General features: G+C 37.2%; 1 protein-coding gene across 1 annotated transcript in view; it reads right to left on the bottom strand.

Annotated features, from left to right (window-relative positions):
- LOC149793847 (complement factor B-like) overlaps positions 1-13,875 on the bottom strand; it is a 77,256-nt gene that overhangs the window by 23,007 nt on the left and 40,374 nt on the right. Inside the window, exons 8-10 of the mRNA XM_089967827.1 lie at positions 11,220-11,364; positions 8,171-8,290; positions 791-1,045 (exon numbers count right to left, since the gene is read on the bottom strand). Of these exons, the coding sequence (XP_089823953.1) occupies positions 791-1,045; positions 8,171-8,290; positions 11,220-11,364 (520 nt within the window). The remainder of the gene's footprint in view (positions 1-790; positions 1,046-8,170; positions 8,291-11,219; positions 11,365-13,875) is intronic.

Here is a 13,875-nt window from a genome sequence, read left to right on the forward strand (position 1 = left end):
TGTACCCATGGGTTGGAGACTGATTTTGTTGACATTTAGGTCATTGATCACATATACCAATTCTCACGCATAGAAATGAGGAGTTGTTTAAAATGTTTGTATAGTCAATCCTACCCAACAAATCCCAACCCAATGGACAAGATCAAAATTCTAAATGTCTTGCTAAAATCTACGCCCATAGGGCCGTCATTGATGCACGTACAATGTGTCTGCTTGACAGTGTAGAAAGACATCGATGACATTACAGATGCTCCAAGGCCCATACATTCGTATGTACGTACGGACTAACTCAATAACAATCAGCTTCTTAGCGCTGGCATAATTAAAATATTAAAATATATTATTTCCGAAGGTTGGTGGATTGAACAGGTGATATGACAATAACGTTAGTAATAATGAAAATTTATTGCAAGCTATCCCAGTCTCCCAGTCACCTCAGTTATAGTCTCATGTTTTAACTGAAGCCTGTCTAATGGTTCATCCCAACACAAGCGGCGTGACGGAAGAATTTGAGCTAGATCCTTATGTTAGCACATTCCAAAAGTAATTAAATGACTGTTTCGTCAAAAAATAAATCTAAACTGATGAAAATGATATTAACAGAAAACGGAGATTAGTGTGATACTGTAAGTCTGAAAGAACGGTCACATTAAATTCAAATCTCTTTTGAGTTCGTATTTCGCTAGACTCTTGCAATGACATTGATATTTACAGGAGTAGCAGGAGCAGAGTGCATGAGCATTTTATAGAGGAAGGTGGCCCTAAAGGTTAGCTATCCATCATGTGTTACCTGCTGACACGTTGGTCATTTGTTCGATTATACCCTTCAGACCTTCTACAGAATAATTAAATGTAATGCTGATGAAGTGCTCATCTTGTGGGTTCGTTTTCATTGAAGCTAGTTTTCTCATCAGTTCGTATCCACGTTTGTCCTTAGGGTCTCTTTCACTTTCCTTTTTTCCCACAAATATAGAGTATGTTTCCACCAAAGTGTGTAGCTCGTTGATCATATCTTGTGGTGGATCACCTCCCATGTTATTTTGACCTGAGAAATATATTGAACTAAATTACTGTTTTAATTAATTGGTGTTGAACGGCGCATCATCATATGAAAAGATGTTTTGTGTCGAAAAAAAATGGATGTATGGTGCCGTGCACACCACAGACAGACAATGGCAGACGAACAAGTAGAGGTTGGGAAGGACCATTACCCATCTCACCCACCCGAATCCCTTACAGTGAAAGCGATATTTTCGTATTTGGTGAACACCATCTTTCACGACTCACTCAACTGAGTCGTTAAGCAAATGTGAAGACAACTGACATTATATCTTAGTTAAAACACTTGATGTGTTTCCCTTCGAGATGTAAAGACTATATGTAAGCTTGACTCAACAGAATTATGTATGAAGAATTACTAAATAAGTGTGTACGAAGCTATCCTTTCTTTTGGAAACGGAATCTTGCCTACATAACTTTCTATTGTTTTTTTAAAAGTAAATAGAGGAAATAAAGAAAACCGAGCAAATGGTTAGCAAGATATTGAGAACAATGGAATACGTATACAAGTCCAATTGTAATACCTAAGTAATAACACAGTTACTTGGTACACACCTTGAAAATGTTGTACACAAGATGAAGCAATTTGCCATGAATAGACGTTGACGACAATCTTACAGTGGTTACCACCAGCTGCACAATAAATATTACTACAATACTACTACGAATTGTTACAAATTGGTAGTAAACATTGCTACCTGGCGAGAACAAAACTCTTAAAAACTTGTGCACCGTGAAGCTAAATGTTTGGGGATATTTCATTCTATGCTGCCTTAAAGGACAATGTGAATGTTTTGTGACAGACTTGAAAATGTAGAAATAAACCTCCCAGGATTCTTGACTTGCACAGTTGGACAATTAAACTTATCACTTGATGCGGTAGCATGCGTGTAGGCCTACAGCTACCTTTGAGAAAATAAGATGGCACATGGGAGCCGTCAATTATGATCTGATTTCATGTTTGATATTATATTGTGCTACCGGAAGAAAAGCAGGAGCGTAAGGTAATCATCAGATACAAGGAACTATGATTAAGATGACCCATGGGTCAAGGTTTGTTTCGTTTGTTTGCTTTAATATTACCTTCAACTCATTATTGGTTATATCTTGCCGAGGAAATGGGATCAAACTGCCCTTTCAAGCGACACGTTGTGATGGGCAACCATGAATCGAGTGGGGGCAGGTGCTTTTAAACCACAGACACATGCATTACGAATCCGTCGCTATACTAACTGAGCTAAAGTACGAATCCGATGCAATAGTGAACTTCCTAAGAAAGTAGCAATGTATGGAGGATTGGGCCTCATATGGTTTTGCATAAGGAATATGGCGGAACTGGACATGGGAATGGCACTATAGCCTCAAAATTGAAACAGTCGTATAGAGGCTGACCTATATCGGGAGGGAACTTGGTAACAGTCTTCGAGGTGACCTTAATACGCGCTACTCTAGGTAAGTAAGGAAACTTCTAAATGAAATGTTTATAGGGACAAAAGGTTGTTGCTGGCAAACAAAATATGCACAAACAAACAACAAAGACTTATACAACACAAAGACAACAAATAATTTTGCAGATAGTATATCAATTGGAGGGAACTGAATGGCCCTCGGGTTATTAACACATAGAGTTAACACTTGGAACATCACACTGGTCTTCTTCCTTTCCATAAACTTCATCGGACAGCGGTTCCATGTAACAAGACTCTCTTCAGATAGAATTGCTTTTCCACATAAATCCTTCTTTTCCAGATAGGTGAAAATGTTATCTTCATGAAAGGCATGATCAGTTTACATACATGGTGTAGTCCGAGACGAACAGTATCCCAAAAAATTAAGATAGACTACTCAACTTTTGTCCACACCTTTTCGTACATATAGATGAATTCATGAGGCGAGCTTCTAGTATTCATAATTTAACGTTGGATCGAAACTGTGGAGTCACCACTAAAGGCCCCAAATCAGTCATCAAAAGCAACAAGGAATTTCTCAAGTATTTTAAATACCCTGTGCAACTGAACGAAGAATTCAATTTGATGTTTTTCTACACCGATCAGTATAACGTGGTGGAATAACACAGCTGCGCCGTTACTGAGATTCATTTATGTCAAAGTGGATTCTGCCAGTGCTGCTTATGACGAGTGTGGAAAACGTAGCATGTTCACCGTGAATTTGTACATCTTCACTATTTACCTGTCAGTGAGTCGTATTTCGACAGTGTCATCGTTGTGAATTACGTAAACATTATCTTGACGAAACGGAGGAGAAGCGAGAAACGCCCACGTAAATGCTTGCGTGGTATCGAAATCTGACACGTTGGAGAAGTTCAACGACAAAGCCGTAACAGAAGATGGCAATTCTCACAATGTCGGATTTAACGATCATCGAAAGAAAATCCAACAAGGACTTTCTTTAGAACTGATCGATCGTTTGAATTTGGACATGTGGTTGCAAAACAGGTATTTGCTGAACGGAGCGGACGTACGCCCGAGACTGAAAGGAAGCAGTACCGCTTTCCATTTGATGGTCAATGCGATCGAGTACGAAAACTTCATTCAAGAAGCCTACTCTATGTACGACAAGTGGAATGGAAACCTGAAGTTGGAAACGACATCAGCCATGCTTTTCAGCAGTACGATCTCCAAGTGTATGACGAGTGGAAGTGAAAACCTTCAACATCGAAAATTATCTTTTCAAAGGACAGTTACCCAAACACTTAACGATCGGTATCGTCAGCAGTGAAGCCCTCAGTGTCCAAGAGAGAAGTCAATCGAGATGACCAGACAGTGTGTACCGGACCCATCGAACCTACCTTTGAGTGAATAATTACGTGAGATCTAACTTGTGACTGAAGCCATGGGGAATGTTAGTAAACAACAGCAGCCACGGCATTTTGTACGACGATTAAGCAGGAGAATATGCTTTGTGGGATTTTGATTTCACTAGAGACCAAAGCAGCCACGAGGGACATTTCCACCCACGCAGTCTTGGCTATCCTTTAAAAAATGTAGTAACTTATTTTGATGGCGACCATTATATAAATAAGGATAAACGAAAACGATTGTTTTGTGAATATTATGATTATCTTTTCTCTTTAGCTAGGAAACGTAGTGTGCATTGATGGCTAAATGACCTAGATCATTGGAAGTCGAATCTGACTCCACAGCGTTGTCACCCTTGTAAATATGTTTGAAAAATTGTTGACTTGCTGATTTGTATTTGAGAAATTTCCAACTGTGAATAAAAATGGTCTAAGACTCAACATCGCATCCAGGTGCAGCGTACGAACACAAGCGATACGTACGATGTTATTGCTTATCTGTGAGGACTTAGCAATTAACAAAACTAAATGGACAAATGACCTACAGAGAAGACCTACTTCCATTAGAACAACGAAGGCATCACAACGAGAGATTACTATATCTACGCAGAGTCGACCTACCCTTGGCGCCGGCAAACCTGCAGTAAAAGCACTACACTTGAACCTTCACACTGAACTAAAGAAATAGTTAAAGAGACCATACATAAATTGCCATTACTAAATGTCGATAACATCAATCACATCGCCTCAGGTGAGTGTTACTCACTTAGAGGCCAATTCCAAGGAAGATGAGGTCAACAAGTACATTAATGATGAATGCTCGGGAAACGAGGTGACTGAAAGCACAACACCACCTACAATTGAAGAGAACAAGAAGACCAGGACAGTTTCTACTATAAACTCACTACTTATACCGATGATTTCATCACCAATAACAACAAATGTACCGCCATCCACAGGCACGAATCAAGAAATAAAATCAAACTGAAAGAAGATATCAGGGTCACCGGGGGAAAAATAGGAGATATACCAGCGGTAGCTTTGGTAACCGCGCCGCTAACTCAGGTATGAAAAGGATAAAAGAACAAGAACAATAAAATAAAGAACGGGAAACAACTTCAGCTGGTGATATATTGCCTAAAGACCAAATGCTAACTGTAAACAGCTACTGTATTCCACAACGGGGCATAAACAGGAACTTAAAAATAAAGACCAGAAAAGAACAACAAAAGACTCAAATTAGCACCCAACAGAGGGCAGCAGTAGTCGGATATATCTCTTATCAGCTCGAGACCTGGGGATTGATGTACCTGTTGTATGAGTAAGAAACTACCTTAGAACACACCGAGACATTCAGAACTATCCTGGAAATAGCCCGTAAGATTTACTACAACGGCAATTTAAACGCAAAGAATAAAATGCTGCTGCTACAAGCAAACCGAGAATCAGCAAACATTATTATTTTGTGAAATCAATTTGTCCGCTGCCCGATTACAGTTGTGATATTGACGCTAAATGAATTATACGAAGTCCATGACATCCACAAGCAACCAATCCAGTATCATTTTCAATGGGATAGCACGGTAATAGGAAATCTTTTAGCATTAATGGACTATGAACTAAAAAAAAAGTGTTTACTCCACCAGAACGGATTAAACAGTTCCTGTTTCCCGATATGTAATTTTAGCCCTTTTCATGGCTGCTTTCAGAGTCAACACTTACAAGAATGTAATCAGTTAATAATCTGAAAGACTCATGGTATTCGATGATGAATGCAGCGTTTGTTGTAGACAATATAACGGTTTAACTGAGGTATCTATTCAGCCTAGACTTCGTGAACAAGCAAGTGACAACTCTAAACACAGCCAGACATCTGGTCAGAGAGATGTTGGAAGAGGAAGTGCGAGGTTTTTTCACCTTTCAATATTGTAGAGTGGATAAACTGAAGGCGGCAATTGATTGTACGGTGAGAGATGGATGAAGATTTGGATGAAGGTGTAGGACAATTTTAGAGCTATGGGCCATCTAGACTGAATGCCTGATGATGGTTAAAAAAAAAATATGAATTTCCTGGAAAGGCGGAGACGATGGTGGAAGAATTGGAAGAAATGGAAGTAAAAACTCAAAGGCCCTTTTCAGGGTCACTAGATATCCACGAAAAGATATACTCTTTGTTGGATAAGTGTTTGCTTGTTTGTCACTATCATCTCTTTTTCCTATACAGATAAGACATAGAACTTTCCATGCTTACCTAGAGTAGCGCATATTGAGGATATAAACCCTTTTGAGGCTATAGTACTGTTCTAATGTTAATTTCCAGTTTGAGACTATAGTGTTATTTCCATGTTAATTTCCCGATTGAGGATATAAAGTTTCCCAAATTGTACTTATATTAAGCCATATGAGACCCAATCTCCATATATTCCTACTTAACGAATCTGACGTCAAACTGATGTTATGTACGACTCTGACGCGATAATATGCTCTTGAATTCGAATCCTACGCTTTACTGACAGTATGTCCGTACGAATCTGATGCTATACGAACTGAACTTCCGCACAGATGTTCCCAAGATCTGCTTCACTCTGTTAGGGCTCTATCAAAGTCCTCAAAAGATGTCCCGCCTAGCTGTATAAGTATCAATGTATTTATTGTTTCTGAGTTTTTGTCGTTACATTTTACTCGGCATCCGACATTGCAGTTGAAATATCATCCTCCATTTCACGCGAAGCTCAAATACTTTCTTCGTTACCCGTTCATTTTCCACCACTGACTTTAAGTGCACTTTCAACATTCCTGCTATCACTAACTTATTGTTGAAAATAATCAGTAAATTTACGTCCCGCCATGGTTGATTTCACTTTAATAAATGGACCAAAATGTTCACTCTTTAGCGTATGAAAGAAAAGGGAAGCAATTGACCTCTGGGACACACGACATCGGTTATAAATAATTGGCGATGATAATTTAACAGTGTCCTTCTCTATTAACGCACATCTGCAGATTTTTGATTGAAAGAGGTATAGTGACAACAAAATAGCCTTATTTTGGAATTTATTGTTAAATTCATATTTTATTCAATTTCTAATGACAGAAATAAAATATTTATAATACCGATCAGAGTACATTATTTACATGCGTGACTTTGAACTAGTTTGCGGGTTTTCTTGGGCATCGCCGCTTGTCTTAGTGCTCAAAATTCGTACAATTTTGCGAGAATAAAGCAATCGTACACCCGGGATCATATCTGCTTTTGTAGGAATCTGGCGCTTTACTGAGCTTTTGTAGGAATCTGACGATATACTAACTGAGACTGAGTTCAAATCCAACACTATACTGAGCTAACGTACGAATCCGACGTAATGCAAACTGGACAAATGTACGAATCCAACACTATACTAACTGATCTTCTCTACGAATCGAATGCTATAAGCTATACTAACTTGCCCTATAAACGAATACAACAGTATAGTAACCGAGTGTCTATACAAGTCTGACGCTACACTAACTGATCTATCGCAGCTCAGGATCAACACAACATAAGTCATAAATAGATTGCGAAGAAACGTGAAGTGCAATGAGCGGAAATCAGTCATTTCATCAGGACATTATATCACCCCCATTCGTTAAACTTATAAAGAACGCGATTGGCTGATCATCTAGGCAAATCATTTCGTACAGTCCTCATCTGACAGGTAATATGAAATTTGGAATTTCAATTTCAGAAACAAAATGGCGACATCAACTCTCGAAGGTGAACATATATGTTTGCTTTCAAGACACTGGATGTTTTCTTTGTCGTTCACATTCGCATGCGTAACCTCAAAAAATCCAGTAATTATCACTCAGATTTTAAAATGTATTTAAATAGGCAACTTTTTAACGGAGTGCACATCTCTTAGTCCGAAACAGAATAATGCCGACAGTTTCAATGATATCTGAGCATAACTATTTGTAGATCAATTCAATTCAAATAATAAAATCGTCTCTACAAAAATAATACTCGACACCGTTGTTTGTATCGAGGCTTTCAATTCATAGAATTACATTCGTAACATGGTGTTGCACCATTATGAATTGAACTATTTGGTTCAGACTGTAATGCAATCAAAAAGGTTGGAAAGACCTATATATTTTGAAGAAAATAAAACATTATGTAATTAATAAAACTTCTGCTATCTAAGTGGAAACAAATGTCACGACATTGACCGTCAAAGATTCTTGATTCAAGATTTTAAGAACCGTTAAACAAACGGACTAAAATAAAACATGAAGTTAAAGACAAATTCTTACCATCACTAATTACAATCAGCGCTCTACTTGGCATATAACCTTTTCTGTCATCAGCTTCTCTCCTTGTGTTGATATCAGTTCTCACCTTTTGGAGAGCAATTGGGATATTTGTGTCACCCTCTATAAACAAAAATATTTCAAAGTAAATACACTAAATTGGACTCCGATTCAAGGTACATACACTGTATTAGACCCTACTACAAGGTAAATACACCGTTTTATCGTCGCCTTCAAGTACAATCAATATATTAGACTACAGTTTAAAGTAAATACACTTTATTCGACTCTAGTTTAAAGTAAATATGACGTATTAGGCAACACTTTAAAATATATACAATGCATTAGTTTGGCTTGTAAAGTAAATCCAATGCATTAGACTCCAGTCTCAAGTAAATAAACCATCTTAGATTCAAGTTTATGGTTAATACACAGCATTAGACTCCAGTTGAAAGTAAATTATTTGCATTACACTCCCGCCTCAAGTAAATAAACCATCGTAGATTAAAGTTTAAGGACTCAAGACATAATTGACAAATGTATTGGATATGTTCAAATTTTCAATATGTTTCTTCTTTCATTCCTGTCCAAATAAGGAAACTCTTGTATAACACTCGCATTCCTCCCCATGTTCAATTCTCATACCACTCTCTTAGGATTTCTACTGCACAAGACCAATTTTAAAACATATGCATTGATTCGTCAAATGGATTTTTATTAAATGAAGCATCTCATACATGTCCAGAACATTCGATTATATCCCTCAATGCACTAAGTGAAAGGACCGATCTGCCACTGCACTTATAAGTCAGCCATTTTTCACAAATTTAAATCGCCTTACTTAAACGTAATCTAATTAGACTATGGTGATCTTTCTTCTTTACGTTCAAGTTACGAGACTGTAATTGTGGCACTCAGCCAAGAGAGTGACCGACTGTAAGCACTGTGCCACGTAATATTGATTTATTTAGGTAAGTGGAGAACAAGCTGACTTATTATCAATCACCTTTACTGATGCGGCTGATAAATGACTCAATCGCTCGGCCTGACAAACATAGCGGATATTAGCGATCTTGATAGTTGTGTATATATCATTTGTACACTGATATGGCTTGGAGCTTTGCAAAATGTCAGAGTGGCAACTTGATGGAGCAATCAAGGAGTATATCATTTGGTACAGTAATATATATTGGGAATATTTTCCTGTCGTAGTTCGGTATTATTTTATCTCCTATTCTTGGACCATTTTGTACAGTCTTGTTTACTTGGTGACTGCCATAGACGGACAATTTCAGAATTAACCGATTTATGTATTTGGAATAACTAAAATTCAAACTACACTCATTATGTGCCGGAACTCTATAGTACTCTATTAAGTAATCATGGACGCAAAGTTTCTTTATCTGTTATTTACAACATGAAATTGCTTATCGTCCTTCGCACTGGAGGAAACCTGGCATGCCTGATATAAGATATAAACTAAATCTTAGTGGACTGTGCATGTCTGTTTGTCGGTGCAAGAAGTCCACACGGAGGGCTTCCCCATGATAATATATTATGTTGGGTGTTAATTGTATGTCTCACAAAGATGATAATACTTGTGAACTTGTGCAGTACCCCCTAAACTCTTGCCGATTCACCAGAATCCAGAGTCCCGACTGTTGTCAATCCCAACAGACCATTGGACATTCCCACCGCTATTTTCAAACTCAAACCATTGTGAGGACCGCATGAGGTCATTTTCAATGGCCCAAGAGCCAGACAACCTTTGTTATCTCTCATGACACCTTGTGACGCAAATCATTGTGCGGGCCACAGAATATGGCTTGGTATCCTTGGATACGGATACGGCCACAGGATTCGGCTTGGCGGACGACATGGGGCCTGCTGTATGCGTATTTGAGACCGCTGCCTTAAGTATACATACAAAGGAAACAAGACAGCAAAATACCAGTTTAGTCGGAGGCAACGTTTGGTTCTTGTTTGCTTCATGCACTACATCAGATCAAGCTGCATCGATAAATGAAGGCTTTTGTAACCCATTGCATATTTGTGAATAACGATTTCTTTTTTTAATTTTATAGTGGTGTTACGTAATCAGTTTGCGAATGGGTTAGTGTAAAATATCACTACTTGCTCGAACTGTCAATTGTGTCATTTGATATTTCGAGTCGCCCTACTGCTGTGTAACTTAGCTTGGTGAAGGAAATTAATATTTGCTAGAACTGTCAGCTGTGGGTGGGGGGTTTCTTTAGTGTCGTCATGTCCCACCTACACGAGTGAGATGGTGCAATAGATTACTACTTCCTATAACTGTCATCGTTTTGCGAGACCTGTCGCAAAACTTTGTAATATTTACCATAACAATCACACATATTACTTTTCTTAATGAAAACTTACAGGCTAAATGAATTGAGCACTGATTGTGTTACAATTATAAATTTGTTTTTATGAAACATGTTCCCACCTCAGCAACGTGAATTCAATACACATTACTTCAATATTCGAAACAGAAGTTACATGTCAAGTAAAGACAATAATTCAATCATATTTTGACGCCAAAAGAAATTAAATAGCAATAATGTTTAGATCCAATAATCATATTTGGTTTTAGTCCTCAAATGCATTCAAAGGTTTTTAGGGTGATAAAAAGTCGTGATGCCAGAAGTCAGTTTCTAAGTCAAGCAAGAGGCTGTAATTCGACCAAAACTAAATGTTAAAAAGTGCAAACAAAACCTTACCATGATCACTTTGAAATAAAACTGAATTTTTCCATCTAATCAATGACCAATTTTGGGATAGAACAAATTTCTTGGCAGACCGACGGAGGTAACTGACTGGCGCGGACGACATAGGCGATGGACTGCACAGACGACTTCAGTGACGGACTGGCACCGGTAAAGCTATAAGTTTCGTTATATAGAACACGGCAAGTTTTTTTTTTTTTTTTAACGCGACTATGATACAGATTTGCATTAATACCTTAAATATACTTCCTATATAAATAATGAATATAAATATGTCAAACTATGAACTAAAGTACTGATATTACCAGTAAAAGTTCTGGCATCAGCTCTGGTCATATTATGAGTTTGAAACTGGGACAGGTTCGTGAACCGGAATTCCTTTGACACATCTTTCCCAAAGTATCGCAAATACACATCAGTGTCAGTTGTGTCATTTTTAGCCCCGAATACCTGAAATAATAATAATAATAATAATAATAATGGCTGAAAGGTACAATATATTCTGCCTTTCGTAGCATCACCAGCCTTCTGTTGGCTGCTATACAAAGAATTTATCTTTTATGCCATGTAATCACGGATGGATGGCTGTTGGGGATTCAGGATGGATCTGTAAACAGTTTCGAAGTTACGACCCATGAGTATATCCGCAACATGCTGTAAGCGACCCAGAAGGAATACTGAATGAATAAATTAATTGGCCTTTTCATGCTGAGAATGTATATAGACAGAAATAGGGTGTGGATTTCAATAGGTTTCCAAGTTATGACCCAGATTCTTGGCCCCAAAAACTAGCAAAAGAAGTGGCCTGCATGTACGTGTGCGTGTATGTGTGCCTTTATGTTTTCTAGAATAAAAAGAAGTTAGTACTCATACATTTTCTATGATAACCAGAAATTAGTACTCACCCTTTTCTAGGATTACATAAAGTTAGTACTCATCCTTTTTCGAGGATAAAACGAAGTTAGTATTCATACTATTTTCTAGGCTGAAAAGTAGTAGATTACTTTTTCCGTATATCGTCAACGTAGTTCATCTTACTCCGGCAGACATTACTTGCGGCGATAAAGACTTTCTTTGAAGGGGCATAAACCGTTCCGAAAATTAAACAACGGCATCCCTCACTGTGATGAGTATCAGAATAAATGTTTATTTCACTGACGACATTTCAATTTTATTGTGTTTTTATATTGGCATGTGCCCACTGAAGGTCCAGGTATCGGATTATACTAGCAGATCTAACAACGTCGTTGGGCTCATAATCCTTCTTCTATAAATGCCACTTTCTCTTCTTTTTTCATCTGATATATTGGTGATATACTGTCCTAAAATGTTTTTCAACCTTTGGAACAGCTTCTGTACTACATCAGTACTGATGATAGTGTCTAGCCCAATTTTAAACAAGTAACTGGTTTGCTGTGTCTTGTTGTTCTGTTCGACAATAGTACCCCTTCTCATCACCATATCGTCCGGTAACGGAAAGACAACGTCAATACCAATGACACAGTCAAGTTTCATTTTTGAACCTACTATGCATTGTTGGAATTTTACCATGGGGGTTTCATCTATGTCATAACTTGGTTCTCCTAAAACGAATAGCTCCACCAAAACTTTATAACTGACAGATGATATTAAAACTAACTGTCATATATTCATGTTTTGCAACAATATACTTAAAATATATATTACCGTACATAAAACGTTGCATTTAATTTATTTTACCTAATCCCTCCTCGCCTGTCAGAACACTAACACCAAGCACAAAACTTTAGACACTAAATACCCCATCTGCGTTGATGTAGAGCAAAGCACCGCGCCTAATCCTCAATCCTCAATCTTTCATTAACGTCCTTAGTATATAATACCAATATTTTTTTTATCTAGGACACCCGTTCTCTTTTTCCAATATATTTCATTACTTTTGATCTAGAAATAAATATGAAATTTGTATATTGATTCGTCTATTTCAGGAATAGTACCTGATACAGTACCTGGTATGTTTATCTACATCAAAATGCTACCAGATTATATACCACACCCTAATGCTTCCAGACACTTTGGCCAGTCTTCATGATTCTGCCAAAATTGCATATCAGACTATGATCTTTGTCTTTTTTCATAGAGTTATCTGTGTCAAGTTTTATTTTAAATTGTTCCTGTCCAAAATATCAATCGTTTCCATGTTACTTTTTTCATCGTAGTACATTTTGTTTATCTTGTTTAATATTTTTTAAAATGTTTAATGTCAGCAAACCTGTAGCGTGAAACTGAGCTACCTCATATTCGTAAGGTGCTGAACTTGTTAGTTCTTTGTTCAATCTCAAGCCCCTCATTTATCGACAATAACGTTTTAGCTTAACTAACGAAACTAGAACCGTATTTTTACTTTATTGTATAAATACATGATGTGTGAAATGTGTACATATTCTAAATGTCCAGGAAAACGCAAAGTACAAGGTATTTTATGAATCGTTGCTGTACCTTTAGTTAATGATATTTTAAAGAAAGGTACGCCCTTTTCTTTGCATCAACACCAACCAAATCTTCATTACCATTCACCTTGTAAAAATATATTACACCAATTTGAGGATTTTATATTATATATGTATTTCAAATTTTTTGCAATTACTTGGAATCAACGTTAACTTTCTGACTGTAATATTTGTTCATCGTCATTAACATATGAGTTATTACAATGCTATAACTTTTCTTACCTTGTAGTTCCTGTAACATTTGTATTTGTGTACCTTTAGTATAATTGTCTTGAATATTGGTGACTTGTGGATATATTTTCATTGTTCCTTTTTTGTCTTTTGGGCAATACGAATTTGATTTCAGTGTCTAATTCGCAGTTATTTTGCCACCTTGTCCATTCTAGATAAAATAATCGTTAATTTAATTTATAAAGAACGTGAAGCATCCATGTTGCTTGATATTACTATGTCTAGATGCTTCAATCATTCC

Source organism: Sinohyriopsis cumingii, chromosome 8, assembly GCF_028554795.1.
Source record: "Sinohyriopsis cumingii isolate HCF-2022 chromosome 8, ASM2855479v2, whole genome shotgun sequence".
Taxonomy (NCBI): Eukaryota; Metazoa; Mollusca; class Bivalvia; order Unionida; family Unionidae; genus Sinohyriopsis; species Sinohyriopsis cumingii.